We start from the raw sequence: 18,428 nt of genomic DNA, 5'->3' as shown, positions 1-18,428 counted from the left end.
AAAAGTACATTTAAAATACTCCCATGCTAAATCAACATCAGGTATCAATGAAACCACATGCAAATCACTATCATAAATATCTTGTAAAAAAGCTTGTTTGTTAAAACGTTTAAAATGACGTCTTAAAATAATACGTGGTTTACTTTTTGGAATCCTGCAGTTGCTCACACATACTATAACACAATGGTCACTTACATCATTACAGAAGACTCCAGAGGCAGAAAATCTATGAGGAGCATTAGTTAAAATAACATCAATTAATGAAGATTTGTTTGGGTCTTTTTGATTTAGCCGTGTTGGCAGGGGCGCAATGAACAGTTTCAAGGGGGGTATGCAAGACAGAATTTTGGGCCCCTTTCTTTAGATGATTGTTTGATTTTCATACCATTACGTGTAGCTATATAAAATTACTCAGTTGAGTGCGTTTATGTAATTTTACAGGTCGCATTTACAACTAAAAATAAATGCATGAAGCAAAAAAAAAAAAGATTTATTCGAAAAATGAATAGCCTATCATTTTAATCTGGAAAGGCAGAAAACATTCACATGATTTTAAATAGATCACTAAAAGAAGAATAATGCATGAAGATGCATTTGTGAATCTATGGAAATCTCTGGAAGGAGCTTTGAAAGTCGCGGCAGTCGAGTGTTCTGCGCGGTTTTAGAAGCGAAATGTGTACAATTATGTTTAGCCTATAATAGTTCATTCTTCAGAGTTCATATTGATGATCTTATAGTCCATTTAAAAATGTTCTTATGAACTGACTGTATTCGTTAGAAAAACATTAAATAACTTCTATTCTCTTTATGTTGCTGTTCTCTGCGTGTGGTATGTGTTCCGTCCTCCGTTCATGACAAAAAAGGGTGGCCGGCCAAAATTAAAATTAATATTACGTTGATCTTTAAGAGTGTGCGCTTCGCCCGCGCACGCCCTTCGCCAGTGACACTGAAATTGCAAAAAGCAACTATATCATTACAAAGATAATAGTGCATGTTTTGGCATTTGGTAGTATATTGCAGTAGTTTACATTTGTTACGTAATGAGATGCACGGTGTTCTTTTTAATGTTCTTTTTCTTTAATATTCACAACACTTATCAACAAAACATTGATTAAAACTAAGAGACAAATTATATTAAACGAAATTCATTTGAAGCAGACATTTGAAGCAAACAAAACTTAATTTAAACTCGAAAATTATGTCACTCCATTTGTACCGTCATATTAGCCTTCAATCCATTACAACAACCAATATATGGCGTTTAATCGGATTAAATTAAAACAAAACATTAACAACATTACAACAATATTTAAACACAACAATACTCAAACATAAATATAAAATAGACATTCTCTATTAGGATATGTTAAAAACAATCTAATATAGCGTTTATAATAGCTGCACTAAGTTTACTATTTTGGGCAAAAACTCCGTTGCAAACCTGAATAAAAATGAATCACTTTCATTTTGAAAATGATGCGCTGTCACATTAAAACCAGCTAATTTAAAATTTAACTCAATTATGGCTTATACAATTCTCCTATTTCATGTTTATATAGAAAATAATATTTTTAACTACGCCTATTAAGTTATTGTCCGTCTTAGAAATGCAATAGTTGTCAGCAGTCGCTATGCTTATATTTCCCTAAATAAAGCTCTTGCTGTCCTTTTGCATTAACACAAATATTTTTTATTTTTCATGAAACATACAGTTTACGGATCAGCATGAACGCTTTTTAGTGGCATGTGAGATCTTTCCTTGAAATGCCAAACAGTAGGGCTATCGACTAATTGTTGTAACTTTGCATAGCAAACCCACCAAACTGATCCCAAACCAAAATGTTGCCTACCCACCCATATCCATACCCGCACAATCAAATTAAAAACCACCAGAACCGCCAAATATGTAATTACATCTACTAGGTCATACTTGCACGCTGTTTTTTAAAAGTGTCTCAATTTTACTTAACACAAAGTCATTCACCGTAGTTTTATATTAATTTACTTTACATTTTACTACAGTGTTAATAATTAACGTGTACAATAAAAAAATAAAAAGGGAAAAGTGATGACGGTGGGGCCCCCTAGCGTACTCATGGGCCCATATGCTTGGCATACTCTGAACCCCCCCTAACGGCGCCCCTGCGTGTTGGGGAGTTTATCAATTGCTCCAAACAAGGAGAGTCACAAATATCCTTGAATGGATCGGACAATTTTGAAGACCAGTCCCAGTTTAAGTCCCCAAGTAAAATCAATTCGGATTTAGTCCAGTTATGAAGGAGATCAGTAAGTGAAGGGATAGCTTCACTTGATGCTGATGGTGGACGATAACATCCAATGACGATGATGTCAGGACCATTTAAAAAATGTTGTTTGATTGCCACCAATTCAAAGAAATTGGGCTTACTTACAGAGTACAAACAGGTGCAGTTCAACTTTGACTTAACATAAACTGCAATTCCACCACCTTTTTTGTATGATCTGATCTGAAGACATTATATCCCTCGATGTGTATCATGGAATTTGTAATGGATTTATTTAACCATGTCTCAGAGAGAACCATAATGTCAGAGTTTGTTGATTCAGCCCATATTCTTATGAAGTCCATTTTATTTACCAGACTATGAACGTTAAGATGGAAGAAACGCAAACCATCACTAGACTTAAACTCATCAGGAGTTTGAAGCTGCACCTGCTCTGGGCCTGGATTTGGGTGGATGTTACCCGAAATTAAAAGCAGAAGAACAACAAACCAGTTTTTTTTCACAGAGCCGGTGGTCGAACTATCACTACAGATGGACTTCGCATAAGGAGACAGCTTTCCATTTCCATAGGCCCATAGACATCGCAGTCCTTTTGATCTACCTCTCAAAATGAGAAGCCCCCTGTGAATAGGGTAAAACTCGAGAAACCAGGTTCTCATGACAGAATGTCCATCAACCAACTCCGAGGAAGTCACAGTGTTCGGAGTAGTCCAAAAACACGGCTCATATCCAGCTCTCCCTTTGGTGCTTGAAAGCATGCAGTCCATTAAAATCCACAATAGCAGACAATTGAGCAGGGAAACGAGTATGGAGTACGTCTTCATTTTTAACAATAGTCTTATGCAATCATAAAACAGACTTAAGGTTGTAGAATAAAAAATAAAATGCTGGACAAAACAAAACAACGAGAGAGTACTACAAACACTACATGCAAGCCGCCATCTTGGATTGTACCTTTTTTGTAAACCTGGTCCCTGCTGATTAATACTTAGCCATACGCTACCTGTTCACCTGTTTATCTGTTTCCTGTTTTTGAAATCTGTTCCTGTTTTTGACCTGTGCCTGTTATTTGGATTCTGTGATTGTTTTGCCGCCTGCCCTGAACTTTTGCCTATCTCTGGATTACGTTTGTTGGATTTGCCCTTATTGGATTTGTTTGCTGGCCCTTTTGGGGATTTTTCTAATAAATACCTTTTGCACATGGATTCATCTCAACTTCGCTTTCTTTAAAGCAAACCCGTTACAACATGTTTTTCCGGTGGTGTCTACCGTAGCTTCTCTTTGCGTTTCAAAAGCGAGGGAAGAGCAGTGGACTGAGTCATTGGTTTTAATTTGCAACCTCACCACTAAATTTACACACTGCACCTTTAAGGATGGATTAAATAGCCGGCAGATCAACTGCTATTGAAAAGCTCTCCTTAACTGCTCTAAAGTATGCTGCTTGCTCGAAGTTGTAAAAAAATACAAGTTTTTGCTCTTACCGTTTACTCTCTGTTCTGTCTTTGGCTCCTCCTCTGTCAAACTCTTCCTGTCTCTCTTCTCGTCATGTTCAATCAACATTGACTTCCTGCAGCTACAGGACACAGCATTAAACAGTAAACTGATCACTTTACTGTAAAGTCTTGATAAAATTAATTTCAAATCCGCTTCTTAAATTACTACCCAGCATGCATTGCAGCATGAAGCTTTCTTGTTGTTTTCTTTCAGTCGGTCACTACGACGTCATGTTGTGACCAACGCATTGGAAACGAGTTTCGCAGGACCAATCTACTTCGAGAAACTTGTAAAACGTCAATAAACTTGGCATGCAGGAATTTGTGCGAGGACAACATGAGTGGTAGGTGCAATACCAAATCAGATTTATGTGCTTCGAAAGCCGGCAGATCAAATGCTATTGAAAAGCTCTCCTTACCTGCTCTGAAGTATGCCGCTTGCTCGAAGTTGTTTGGGGTACAGCACCACAGCGAAAGCTTGCAGATTTTCACCACTTTATTTTTCCAAGTTTTGAACTTTTTTTGAGTTTGAGTGTGCGTTGCCACTCCCCTGTGTGCTTTATCAACTCAGCACAGCTAAAGAGTGATTTCCATAAAAGAGCAGCATGAGTTGAATTTGTGTTTTTTTTAAGACAGCCATTCTTTCGTGTCACAACGTTGTGCGTCTTTTAAAAAAAAAAACATTTTGTTTGTGCAGTTTGTGGGGGTTTTCACTGTGAGAATATGACCCTTGTGTACCTGCGGAGACGGGTTTCGTTCCTCCGGGAGTAGGGTTGGGAACCAAGAACCGGTTCTGTTTTTTAAAAGGAACCGGAACCGCACGGAATTCTTAAAGATATAGCGGAAGATTTTCCCAAATTATTTAAAAGAACCGTCCCTCCACTTTTAAAAAAAAATGCACATGCGCAACACTCTACCTCCTCCCGAGAGGGAATGCCTTTTAAACCCGTGCACTACAGAGAGAGAGTGCATGCCGGAGCCTAGTACTTCTCTTCGCTCTGTTTACAAGTTGCTGTCTGCATGTTTACCCTGTCTGTGGGTTTGTGACTTGTGCCAGGGCTAGCATCGCTAATCATAGCTTACATCAACTTTTACTAGCAGTGATTTTAAATGGATTCTCCAAAAAGCATGCCAAACTTTACCTGTCGAGTAGAAACTTCGCGTGGGAAGCCTAACCTATCCTATTAGTGGATGCCAGTGTGTGAAATAGTCTATTAAAAACACTCTGGTCTTGTTTCTTTCTTCATAGGCCTTTCTCTTCTTGTCATACAATTCGTAGGCAATCATGTGATCTTTCCTCACCATGCCCCCCATACATTGAATTTAAACGTTTAGTTTAAAGGGGTGATAGGAGTAAATCTCACTTAAAATGAATGGAGGCGTCATCCCGCAAATATTTTTTGTGACAAATCAAGAGAATACATACATTTTGCTGTTCAACAATAACTGCTCTTACATTAGAAAAATACAGAAATAAAGCAACACACACACACACACACACACATTTGAATACTTGAATAATTATATATATAATTATAACTTACACTGTCATGGTCCAACCCGTCTGTCTCAGTGATTCCTTCAGGGACTCTTTTACCAGTAATGGAATAAGTGATAATCCTGCATTTATCCTAAAATCAATATAATGTTTAGCTGCATAAGCATTTCTGGTTTGCTGTGCTGATGAACTTTTAATTATTTACATACACACTTGGTAAATTTTGTGCGTTCATTGATGGTTTAATGATATAATAAAACTGTAACACTATACAATGAGATTTGTTAATTAGGTAACTACCTTTGATAACATGAACTTACAACGATCATATTTCTACAACACTTATTTATCTAAGTTAAGTTAATCTTGAACTTTTAATCTTACTGGGGATCCTCATCTGTTTTAATTTAAATGAATATGTTATAACATATTCATTTAAATTCATTTCAAATGGGAACCACCGGCAGGGTGTAAAAGGAATAGTCTACTCATTTTCAATATTAAAATATGTTATTACCTTAACTAAGAAGAGTTGATACATCCCTCTATCATCTGTGTGCGTGCACGTAAGCGCTGGAGCGCGCTGCGACACTTCGATAGCATTTAGCTTAGCCCCATTCATTCAATGGTACCACTCAGAGATAAAGTTAGAAGTGACCAAACACATCAATGTTTTTCCTATTTAAGACGAGTAGTTACACGACCAAGTTTGGTGGTACAAAATAAAACGTAGCGCTTTTCTAAGCGGTTTTAATAGAGGAACTATATTGTATGGCGGAACAGCACTTTTGGGAGTACTTCAACTCGCCTGAAAAATCCGCTCCCCTTCTCCCTCTCATAATGGGAGAGGGAGGGTGTTACTGCGCCGAGTCGAAGTACTCCCAAAAGTGCTGTTCCGCCATACAATATAGTTCCTCTTTTAAATCCGCTTAGAAAAGCGCTACGTTTTATTTTGTACCACCAAACTTGGTCGTGTAACTACTCGTCTTAAATAGGAAAAACGTTGATGTGTTTGGTCACTTCTAACTTTATCTCTGAGTGGTACCATTGAATGCATGGGGCTAAGCTAAATGCTATCGAAGTGTCGCAGCACGCCCCAGCGCTTACGTGCACGCACTAAGATGATAGAGGGATGTATCAACTCTTCTTAGTTAAGGTAATAACATATTTTAATATAGAAAATGAGTAGACTATTCCTTTAAAAGTAACTCTGAAACAGTGTAAAAGTTAATAAGATAATTAAGGGATAATTTGAGTGATGATTATTTGATTGTTGAAGACACCTGATGATATTGAGCAGAATCACTGAGGGACAAAAAAAATACAAGAACTACAACTGACTTCCAGCGACTGCCTTGTAAAAATCAACTGAAAAAAATATTAAATCTATTTTATTACAAATCAGACTGACTTTATTTCTGTCATTTGTCTACATGTGTCTACTTTTTTGAGAAATAACAGATATTTAGATGTTAACATTTTATTAAAATTGTTTGGTCACCTTCATGATGAGCAGTGTTTCCTTTAGTTGGTTTGACTCTGGTTTGCAATTCATGTACTGATACTTTATATCTGGATGTGTGTCTAGAAAAAAAACTTCCACAATTTATAAATAAAGAAATTTAGAACAATCCTACACTTCAGCAATCTTGGTAAAAAATACCTGTATCAAATAAACCCTTTTAACAATAAATTATATTAGCAAAGGTTTCTTTCTCAAAATAAGTCACACAAGTGGCTGATAATTTTATTATTTACTTTTTTTGCAACATATAATGTGCTTTGATAAACACTGTGACAAAGACAACAAATTGGAGCAACATGTGAAGAGTCAAACTGCCCCACTAAAGGAAACACTAATCACCATAATGGTGACCAAACATTTTTTTTAAAACATCAACATCTAAACCTTTGTTAATAAAAAAAACAGATATAAGAACAGTCTGTTTTGTAATAAGAGAGATTTTATGTCTTTTCAGTTCATTTGAACTAAAGCAGTGGCTGGAAGTCAGTTGTAGTTCTTGTGTTTTTCTTTCTGCTCATTACCATCGGGTGTGTACAATAATCAAACTCAATTAATTACTTAAGAATTCAATTAACTCTTAACACTGCTTCAGTGTTCTTTAACACCCTGCTGGTGGTTCTCCATATGAACACTGACCAGTGTCAAAATTAACACCAGGGATTTTACTGTGTACGTAAAGGTGACAGCCAGTACTGAACTGATTAGATTACTTGGGAATAATAATGAGTTACTGATTATAAACTACATTGTAGTCAGCAACACAATCTCTTACAGTGGACATTTTTGGTAATGCAATCTAACTGCTTACATTTTAAGAATGTTTCTTTGATATCACATACATTTAATAAAGATCATCTGTCTATTACTATTTTGACATCCAAAGAGGAAGATAACACATCCCATTACTCATTAAACAAACAAGAGCCTCACAGACATATTTAAGTTAATTTAGAATTACATTTAATGTAAAATATTTCATTTTTGAGAAAGGTAAACTTTACCAAAGTTTAATTTTCTCAAGTATGAAGTCTATAAAGCTGATCTTTCTGTTACCCGAGTTTGCTGAGACTGGGACAGGTCTGGATGAGGGAACGGATTACTGAAATCCATTCTTCAGTCCACTTGTCCCCCTGCAGATGGACTTTCTTCAAACCAGACAAAGACTGCAGGACATTCCTCACAATGACTGTCCCTCTACCAGAACCTCCAAAACTATGGAAAAGGTTTGTTATATTTGCAGTCTGGTGTAAAAACTGTAAAAGACTTGCAATTTTTTTAATGCAATGGTTTAAATAATTTTTTTACATGGTAACTTGCATATATATATTTTGTTACTACACCTGTATTACAGTATGTTTTATGACTTGTTTAAAAGGCATTTAAAAATAAAGTATAGGTCTTACACTGTATGTTTACAGATATTGATAATGTCTGGAGTGTCTGCAGGAGATTTCTCCAGCCTTTGCAGACACTCCATACACACTGTAAAAAGAATGTTGTGGTGCTGCTGTTTTAACTTGGAGTTGTTCTTTTTAAGTTGACACAACTTGTAGTTTCTCAATTTGTTCATTCAACTTTAAAAAGTTTTACAGTCTCAACTACACACAAAATTTTTTCCTTCATCCAAACAATACAATTAAGGGTAATGGTTCACATCTATATATTTAAAAAAAAATACAAACACTGAACACTATAATGGTGACTATAAATAAAACAAAACCAACATCTAAACCTAATAAGTGAATACTGTTTTCTTCAGCAATATTTTACAGAACATTCAGAAATAAAACAGCCTGAAAATGATAGAATGGAACATTTCTCTAACATTCACACAACCAACAAACGTTCTTAAAACATAAAAAACTGGACTAGAATTACAATTAATGGACTTTCTTCAACAAGAAAAAATAACTTTGTCCTAGGTTTTCATAGACGTAGAAATATTGCAAATTGTTTCTTTTTCATTGGCTCAAGTTAAAAAATTGTGATGTGAACCGTTACCCTAATTTTTTTATTTGGATGAAGGAAAACATTCCTTTAGTGAATGAAAACATTTTTGTGTAGTTGAGACAGTAAAACTTTTGTAAGTTAAATGAACAAATTCAGAAACTGAAAGTTGTTTCAACTTAAAGAGGCCATTTCACAAGACTTTTTTAGGATGTAAATAAATCTTTGGTGTTCTCAGAGTACATATTTGAAGTTTCAGCTATATAGATAATTTTTATAGCATCTAGGTGCGAGCAAAATGCTCTTTTTTGGTGTGTCCTTTTAAATGCATGAGCTGATGAAGTGCAAACACTGATCGCAATGATGATGGTTTGTTGAAATTGAAACACAATTGTGCTGTCAATTATTCTCTCTCTCTGTCTGCACTAAATGGCAGTGCCGTGGTTGGATAGTGCAGATTAAGGAGTGGTATTAATATAATAAGACATCATATGGAGAGCCAAATTTCAATTACCTAATTTTTCACGTGCTTGCAGAGAATGGTTTACCAAAACTAAGTTACTGTGTTCTCCTTTTTCACGTTTTCTAGGTTGATAGAAACACTGGGGACCCAATTATAGCACTTAAACATGGAAAAAGTCAGCTTTCATGCTATGGCCCCTTTAAGAAAAATTTAGTTGAAACAAAAACACCACAAAATCCCTTTTACAGTGTGTATATATTTGGCTGCATGTCTAATGTGTGGTGAATAAAGTTGTTTTCAATAGAGCGAATTTAGTCTCATGATTTATTTATGAGTAAGACATGATACACACATTGAAAGTTTAAAATGTAAAAGTTTATCATGGGATGTGAATGTGTAAATCGTCAATCCCGTTTGAATCGCCTCAGATATGTATGTGTGTGTGTGTATTGAGACTCCACTGGCAGGGCCCCTCCCACATTGGTAGTCATATTCTTTAGCAATCAGATTAAATCTTACCATTCAACCAATCATAAGCGCATGAGAGCCCATGACTCAAGGAAGACTGCTCTGCACCCTATTTGCACAGTTTGGCTTAATTAGAATGGAAATGAAGCCTTACGTCTGGTTCACATATGCTCAGTTCAGTGTTGACAATTTGCAGATTTCGTCTCTATATTTAGCGACTTTCCATCCCTTTTCAAATGTTTTTCAGTCATTTACGGACAAATCTTGCAACTTCCTGAACAAACTAATGACATTATCTATAGTGACATTTAGCAACCAGCTGTAGATACAAGAAGTTGCAACAGTGTTTCCGTTTGCGGTATGGGACCGTCACGCACCCATTGTGCTTTCATACAACATACATAAGCTACTCTCTTTGTAGTAAAACTATGGCAATCTGCCAAAAAACATGGTTACCACATTTTCTTTATAATACATTATGGTTAATTTTGCTAAAGGATCCACTTCTCAAAACAATAATATTACATTAAAGGGGCCATTTCATAAGACTTTTTTTAAGATGTAAAATACATCTTTGGTGTCCCCAGAGTACATATGTAAAGTTTTAGCTCAAAATACTCCACAGACAATTAATTATAGCATGTTTAAATTGTCACTTTGTAGGTGCGATTGCAAATGTGCCATTTTGTGTACTTTTAAAGAGACAGTAAGATGCCAATTTTAAGCGTCCTATCACTGTTTATAAGTCCCGGACAACAGGTTTAAATGCATGCAAGGTCAAAAAACACTGTAATTTTCTCAAAATATAAATATAAAATTACCCCATTTCTCAGAGATCCCAAAACGATTCGTGTGAAGCCGTTCAACGACTCAGTCTGCCTAAACCCCACCTTTCAGTAGCCTACTCTGCTCTGATTGGTCAACTGACAGAGTCTCCGTACAGACCACAGATCAGTGGCACAAACCAACAATAGTGCAACATGTATTGACCTAGTGCTAACATGATTTACTGAGAAGACATTAAAAAAAAAGAAAATAGTTAACACCAAAATCAGTATTGATCAGGTATTAAATATTAAATGTATCAATATTAAAAAGTAAATTCTTAATTTTACGCAAAATCCGATATCCGCCGTGTTATTCTGTCGTTTTTCTCCCTTTTTTCCCAAAACGCGATAAACGGCAATCCTTCTCTGCAGAATGCAATAAATCCGCTCAACAAAACACAGCATACCATACCACACATTGCAAACAATGGCGGCACTTTGAATACACACAGAGTCCTAGTTTTCCTCATCTTCTTTGTACTTCGTGATAAACAAACAAACAAAAACAAAATAATACTTTTGATGGCATTGATAAACATGTGGTGGTTCCCTTTCAATACGGTTCATTTCGCATTGCGTCAGTTTACCTGTTTACTCCGCGATTGAAGCCTATTGATAAACGTCTGTTAAAAGTTTAGACCAATGACGTTTGAGCCCGAGTGTGGGATGGCACACGTCCTTATATAAGCACGGGATCAAGCGTCAAGAGTTCATTAATTTTCTCCTTCAGTGTGAACCTCTCGCTGCTCCGAAGAAGAAGAAGCCTTACTCGCCGTCGACACAAGCCCTGCAGCGGAACCCAGGCCTAGCATCTTCCCCGGCCGTTTTCCGGCTGAGAACCAAAGATAGCAGAATCCAGGTCTAGCGTCTTCCCCAGCCGCTTTCCGGCTGAGAACCGAAGATAGCCTTCGCTTGCCGTGGTACGAGCCCTGTGCAGCGGACAAATGCCTGACGAGGTCTCCCCTGCGGCCGCCCGGTAAGATCAATATTTTTAATATTAACTATAAGCTAAAAGGGCAGGCGCCGTTGTAATAGCGTCCAGCACAGTGGCTCGATTGAGCCTCTCTGCTATGAATTTCTCCCGAGCGCGTCACCGGTCTGGCACCTCCCACGCCGAGACCGCTCTCATATGCACGGTTATCCTATCTATGTTTCGTGCTCCCCCTGCTGTTCCTCTCTCGCGGAGACGAACAAACGGCGAGCCGTGAGACTAAAATGGATGCATAGACTAGCACACACGGGCTACCCCCCCTGTGTTCTGTCACACGCAACCGTTCATGCTTTACACTCACAGAGTCCCTCGCTCCTCACACAGTCAGCCGCGAGATCTCTGGCACCCTCATATGAATTCCCCGAGTGCATCGCCGGGTGAAGACCGCTCATACGATGCATGGCTGTTCTATCTGTGTTACATGCTCCCCTCTGCCATTCCTCTCTTGTTGAGATGAACAAGTGGCGGAGCCGTAGAACTAAGATAGATGCATAAGACAAGCAAACACGGGGGGGTCTGACCCCTGTTTTTCTGTCATAACACAACCATTCGTGCTCTACGCTCGCGGAGTCCCTCGCTCCTTCCCCCGCAGTAGCGAGGTCTCTTAGTGGCTTCTTAGAGTTAGCGCGCGGTCTTACGGCTCCTTGCCTCTAAGTGCAGCTGTCTAGTGTTCAACGATTACAGAGCTTCATGCCCCTCCCCTTCTGGAGCGGCGCGATCTCATTCGTCTGCTCGGTAGGGCAAACACGCCGCTATTGGAGCACCAAGAACACTTTTTATAAGAGCCGGCCCGAGTCTGTCTCACTTCAGAACTAATTTGTTTGATAATAGGCTGAGGCCCGAACACCTCCCCTTATTCAGTCCCGTCCTATATCAGTGCGCTGAATATTGGTACATTCTTATATACCCCGGTTTTTCTGCCCTTTAAATAAACGGCAAAACCGCGGGCCTCACGGCAGACTCCCTCGCTGTGTTTGAGTTCAGTCTGACATCAAACCACCTAGACATACTGCTCTGCTGTGAGCCGCTATGGTCACCGTCACTACAGAGGCTCGTGCACCTGAACGGCCAAGCTCTGGTCTTACTCACAGCATAGCTGCGTCGACAGAGAACAGACTGTCTGGGAGAAGAAGGGTTAAGTCGCGCCTCGGCTGGACTGCCCTGAAATGTTTTTTGTGTGCTCTGTTTATCCAGAAACATTCACATGTAATACTGTCGGTTATGCGACCTCACTGTAGTGGCGAACGGTATTGAATTCCTCTCTAAGAGCAATTTCCGTGCTTACTATACTGTGTATTGACACCCCACGGCTGTACGGTTTCTCTAAACACTTTTTGCCTTACCGACAAGCAGTCAATATACGCACACACGGCCCGCCGTCCATAATTGTATTGTAGCTCGCCGAAAACCCCCCGGTTTGGCGATCCACTTCCAGGACACCGGGCTGGATTCTAAACAATAATTCAGACGTTTCTTGCTGAAATTCGCTCGCAGCCCACCTCAGTTTTTCCGCTACGATACTGACGGTGCAGGCGAGCACGGTCTTACGGCTGTTATTTTCCCTTCCTAGAGAGACGGCAGCCTCAGACTTTTTCATGGCTCCAAGCGTTTGAATCGCGCCCTCTTCGGACGGCCACTCAAAAGCTTACAGCCAAGCGGTTTATGACGTTTTCGGCCATATGGCTGGTTTATATCAGTGGATCCGAATATGCTCACACCTCCGCTCCGCTCCAATACTCAAAAGGGTAATGTCAACCTCAAGCGAGCTTGCTACCCACCACAATGAGTTTCGTTTATGACGCTCGGAAGCGAGCCTAACACCAGAACGCGCTCACAGTCAGACGCGCGGCATCTTGTTTAAGGCGGGCTCACGTCCTCCCTAACGAGCCCCAGAAAACTGAATATTGTGGCTTTCTGTACATAAGACCACTTCAGTTTGACTAAGCAAAGGTCCCGCCCCAAGCTGACGGCCGGGAAGCTTATGCTTTAAGTTACACACGGCTGCATGAAGTGCTATCGTTATGAGCTCGCCCAGCATCTGCTGTGGAATTGGATACGCCTTGCGACGGCAATCAGCCTTCGGCAGCGGCTCTCTCCCCCTACGCTATATCTATGTGGCGGCGATAATTGTGATAACGCGGTCGAGCAAACTACGGTGCTTTTCATTATTCACCGAGCCAGGTTGAGATCTCGCCCCCTGTACAAGCTGACGAGTCATCTCCTTATAAACTCATTGCATCGCTTTATAAGCTATGTTCAATCAGAGTGATACGCATCTTGTGCTTAAACCACCAAGGTGCAGACATATTAACCCGTTACGACGGGCGTGTGGAGATTGCATCCATGAGACATGACCTACGAGCCTTATGACACGTTGACACAAGCTGCTAGGACCCCTCTCGCGAGGCGTCCTTATGCAAAGTCTGATCTATTTCTGTCCGGTGACAGCGAAAAGTCTAAATCCCCACGAATTGTGGTGTGGAACGCTTTCTCCTCACTACAGAGGCTCCTCACTACGGCCGGGAAGCTTATGCTTTAAGTTACACACGGCTGCATGAAGTGCTATCGTTATGAGCTCGCCCAGCATCTGCTGTGGAATTGGATACGCCTTGCGACGGCAATCAGCCTTCGGCAGCGGCTCTCTCCCCCTACGCTATATCTATGTGGCGGCGATAATTGTGATAACGCGGTCGAGCAAACTACGGTGCTTTTCATTATTCACCGAGCCAGGTTGAGATCTCACCCCCTGTACAAGCTGACGAGTCATCTCCTTATAAACTCATTGCATCGCTTTATAAGCTATGTTCAATCAGAGTGATACGCATCTTGTGCTTAAACCACCAAGGTGCAGACATATTAACCCGTTACGACGGGCGTGTGGAGATTGCATCCATGAGACACGACCTACGAGCCTTATGACACGTTGACACGAGCTGCTAGGACCCCTCTCGCGAGGCGTCCTTATGCAAAGTCTGATCTATTTCTGTCCGGTGACAGCGAAAAGTCTAAATCCCCACGAATTGTGGTGTGGAACGCTTTCTCCTCACTACAGAGGCTCGTGCACAGCGGCTCTCTCCCCCTACGCTATATCTATGTGGCGGCGATAATAGCGAACAACACTCTTACGACCGACCATTCATCTAATTCACAAGCCTGTCATCTCTCAGATGCGGACAGCGCCGATAACAGCGAACCACGCTTTACGGCTGGCCATTCATTAATTCATAAGCCTGTCATTTCTCAGATGCGGACGGTGCCCGAGGCGCAGTGCTCTGGAACTGTCCAAGGTCCTGAATGACAGATACGTCTGACGTACATCAGACGATCAGCTGTTCGTCTGCGTCACAGATCACTCACTAGCGCAACTGTCAATACAGGTTATTTATGGATTGTTGAAGTTATCACCTCCCGTAATAATGATGCTCACTCGTGGTTAATCTACTCCATGTATGGATTAGCTCTAACTCGGGGCATGGTCTTAGAGGTTTCTCATTTGACATTTGTGACACGGCCGGCTGGTCCCCGCCATCCACGTTGTCAATTTTACAGCTGCGACATCCCTGCCCTGCGCACTACTGGGGTTTGTTGCATTAAAGGTGCGCCCGTAAGCTCACCTGTATGCATGATATGGTTTTTAATTATCTGCGTCCACCGTGAGCTTAGAGAAGCTCACATATGCACACTATAAGATTTCGGTATACACTAAAGATGCACTTGGAGAAGCTCACCTGTATACACGGCTGTGTTATCCTTTGTGACACATACATTGTTGTTCATCTGTGTACGTTCACGGTGCTTTGGGTGCCCACTGTTACGTTCATCAATCATATCTGTACACATTCACGGCGCGTTCTGTGCACTGATTTATCTATACGCATTCACGGTACACTGAAGGGTTCACCCGTGTGCGCACAATTTATTATCAGAACACATGACGGCACGCTCTAGAATTTTGCCGGCCTGTGCACTATAACACTCTGATTCATCTATATGCATTCACGATGTATTCAAGTGTTCACCTGTGCCCGTGCAATTAATGGTCAGTACACATTTACGGCGCGCTTGGAAGCTCACCGACCTGTGCACTATAATATTACCTACTGTATATGCATCCCCGATGCGCTTGAGGGCTCACCTGGGTTCACACTATTGTGGTATCTGTATAATCCCACGCTACAAACCGTTCTGCCGCACATTATAGTCAGATCGGCCGTTCATGAGCCTTGCAGATCACTCACTAAGTATGCCGGTTACTACAGTGGCTATTTGGATGGATCGTTGAAGCCATCGCGCTGGCTCACGCCTTCCTCAATAAGCTATGATGTTAGAACCCACTCTCTGCGAAGTTGGCTTCATCATGGGCTTGGTTTACAGGAGTATCTATTCTTGATATCTGCAACGCGGCCGGCTGGTCTTCGGCGTCTACGTTTGTCAGATTTTACAGCTTAGACGTCCCTGCCCTACGAGCGCAGGTTCTCTCGGCTTAACCATGCACGCGCATTCATGCGCTTTATGTGTACATCGGGGTGCGCTCAGCGAGCTCACTAACGTGACTCTGAATTTACTTATCTCGCACACCCGCGGCGCGCTCTGTGATCTCGCCGTCTTGTGCTATGTAATGTGCTTCCCGGTGCGTTTAATACCCCAACTTATGCGCGTTAACATTTTATATGGTGCTTACACTTTTGCTTTAAAGCTGTGAATATGCTGGATGTAGGGCCACATACAGTGTCTCTCCAGTAAGGCAGCTCAGTCCATTGTGTATGCACAGCGTGATGGGATTACGTTCCCCCGGCTCTCCTGATTTTGCCAAGTCGTTGATGTCCTCAGGGCAACATTATGTTGACCCTGGAACAACATTTCAATCAGCCAATCAGATTTCAGAAATAAGATTATAGTTTGTTTTAAGTTTAAGCTTACATGAAGATTAGCTGTTTCTAGACTATTGTTTTTTACTTATCATGTCCCTCTGATTTTAGGGTTTGGTTATGGTTAGGGTTGGGGTTTGGGGTGGGTTTAGGTTTTATTTAGAAAAATTTTGTCCTTGGGTCAACACAATATGTTGCCCTGAGGACATCAACCACTTGGCAAAATCAGTTCGAGCACGTTCCCCCATAGCGTCAGCAACTGACGCTATGCGAAGTGAACCGTACTGAAAGGGAACACTTAGGTTACTAACGTAACCCCGGTTCCCTGAAATAACGGGAACAAAGCATTGCGTCTCTGGCCGTGCTACAAACGTCTACGCAGCGAGTGTTATTCGGCTGCGCGCTTCAGTCGAATAATAATGAGCTCTTGACGCTTGATCCCGTGCTTATATAAGGCCGTGTGCCATCCCGCGCGCGGGCTCAAACGTCATTGGTCTGTATTTTTTACAGTAGTTTACCAATAGGCTTCAATCGCGGAGTAAACAGGAGTTTCCCCCATAGCGTCAGCAACTGACGCAATGCTTCGTTCCCGTTATTTCAGGGAACCGGGGTTACGTGAGTAACCTAAGTTTTCTGTGGCGGGGAAGAAATGTAAGCCACTCGGGCACTCGTGTGACGGAAAAATGTTGGCTGTTGCTTGTTCTCACAAGACAGCATCAAGCTTCTGTCATGCTAACACATTGACCCCAGCGGATCTTATGAAAAACTTTCCATTTTTTTACTTGAAGTCAACGAAAATCGATCAAGACCAAAAATTTTTACAGCTAATCGCGGTCAAAAAAGTTCAGCAACATCATCCCAAGGATGACAGCAGTGGGGGGTTCAATGGTATTTCATGCATTCTGACTTATTAACACAGTTATAGAGTTGTTTCCTCATGCTAAACGTAGGCAAAGTGTCAAAAAAGCAGTTGGAGGTGTTACAGAGTATTTCTGTGCCGAATGCACTTCGCCAGGGTTCATACAAGTTTCGGAAAGTTTTTTTCAATTACAGGTCCAACTGATGTTTCAGGGGTTTTCTATACGTATCACTTCTTTATATGGCCACTTCCCCAGGAAAACCCCGCCCACCCGTCAAATCAGCGGGAGATGCTAGAACATACAAACATTCACATCACGCGACAGCTTTGTTTAATTTCAAAACTTAACAACGGCACAAATGAAAAAGTGTGTTTTGGATGTAAGGAGAAGAAATCTAACCTTATGAAAACAATGGATATAGTTTATTATCCGGGGTAGCAGCGGAGTTTTGCGTGTGTGTTTGATGCGGTGGATTTTCCCAACCCGGTCACGAGTTGCATGCGGTAAGTAAGACTTCTGTCTTATGTTGGAAATATGCGCGTGCATATTATATAAATGACACGAACATGTAGTGAATCATAAGTTATAAGTGTTGTATAGTGTTGCATGACTCGTACTCGCTCCACCCGCGGTAGTAACTCCTCCTTCTTCATTGTTTCGTACGTTATCGGAAAGATTCGGTAAAGCTAATCTTTCTTTTATAAATCTGATTAAACTAAAGACTCTTCGGAGATATAAAGGATGTCATACTCAGGGCTCCAGACTAACTTTTTTCACTAGGAGCACAGTGGCCCCCAACTGAAAATTTTAGGGGTGCAACCAGAAAATTTAGGGGCACACACCGTAAATCAACATGCTAACCAAATATTCACATTTCTACTAATTTCCACTGTATTACTAATAAATACTTTAATGATAGATGCAGAAAGTACAATGTGCTGTTTCAAATTCAGTGTCAAATTTTATTGTGCACTTTTGGAAAAAAAAGGTCAAATTTACTGGTTGCACATGTGGGACTGGATGTAAAATTCAGTGGCACACTCTCAAATTTTAGGGGCAAAATGCCACCATTTGGGGGCAGTCTGGAGCCCTGCATACTACTCTATAGGTACTCCAGATTAACATCAGAAATGCCGAAACAGCGTGTGTTACGTTAGCTTTAATATGACAAAGTAAGTGTTTTGATTAATGCCATTAATGTTTATTTTTTAAATCAGTGTACAC

The 18,428-nt window shown here is 40.7% G+C and overlaps 1 protein-coding gene across 1 annotated transcript in view; it reads right to left on the bottom strand.

The window, feature by feature from the left end:
- Positions 1-518: 518 nt before the first annotated feature.
- The window catches only part of LOC135744149 (NACHT, LRR and PYD domains-containing protein 1 homolog), a 34,898-nt gene continuing 16,988 nt past the window's right edge, over positions 519-18,428 (bottom strand). Inside the window, exons 8-11 of the mRNA XM_073815051.1 lie at positions 7,834-7,992; positions 5,302-5,388; positions 3,746-3,837; positions 519-523 (exon numbers count right to left, since the gene is read on the bottom strand). Of these exons, the coding sequence (XP_073671152.1) occupies positions 519-523; positions 3,746-3,837; positions 5,302-5,388; positions 7,834-7,992 (343 nt within the window). The remainder of the gene's footprint in view (positions 524-3,745; positions 3,838-5,301; positions 5,389-7,833; positions 7,993-18,428) is intronic.

Source organism: Paramisgurnus dabryanus, chromosome 6 (assembly GCF_030506205.2).
Source record: "Paramisgurnus dabryanus chromosome 6, PD_genome_1.1, whole genome shotgun sequence".
In the NCBI taxonomy this organism is placed as follows: Eukaryota; Metazoa; Chordata; class Actinopteri; order Cypriniformes; family Cobitidae; genus Paramisgurnus; species Paramisgurnus dabryanus.
The sequence above is the reverse complement of the archived record's forward strand: the minus strand, read 5'-3'. Positions and strand labels throughout refer to the sequence as shown.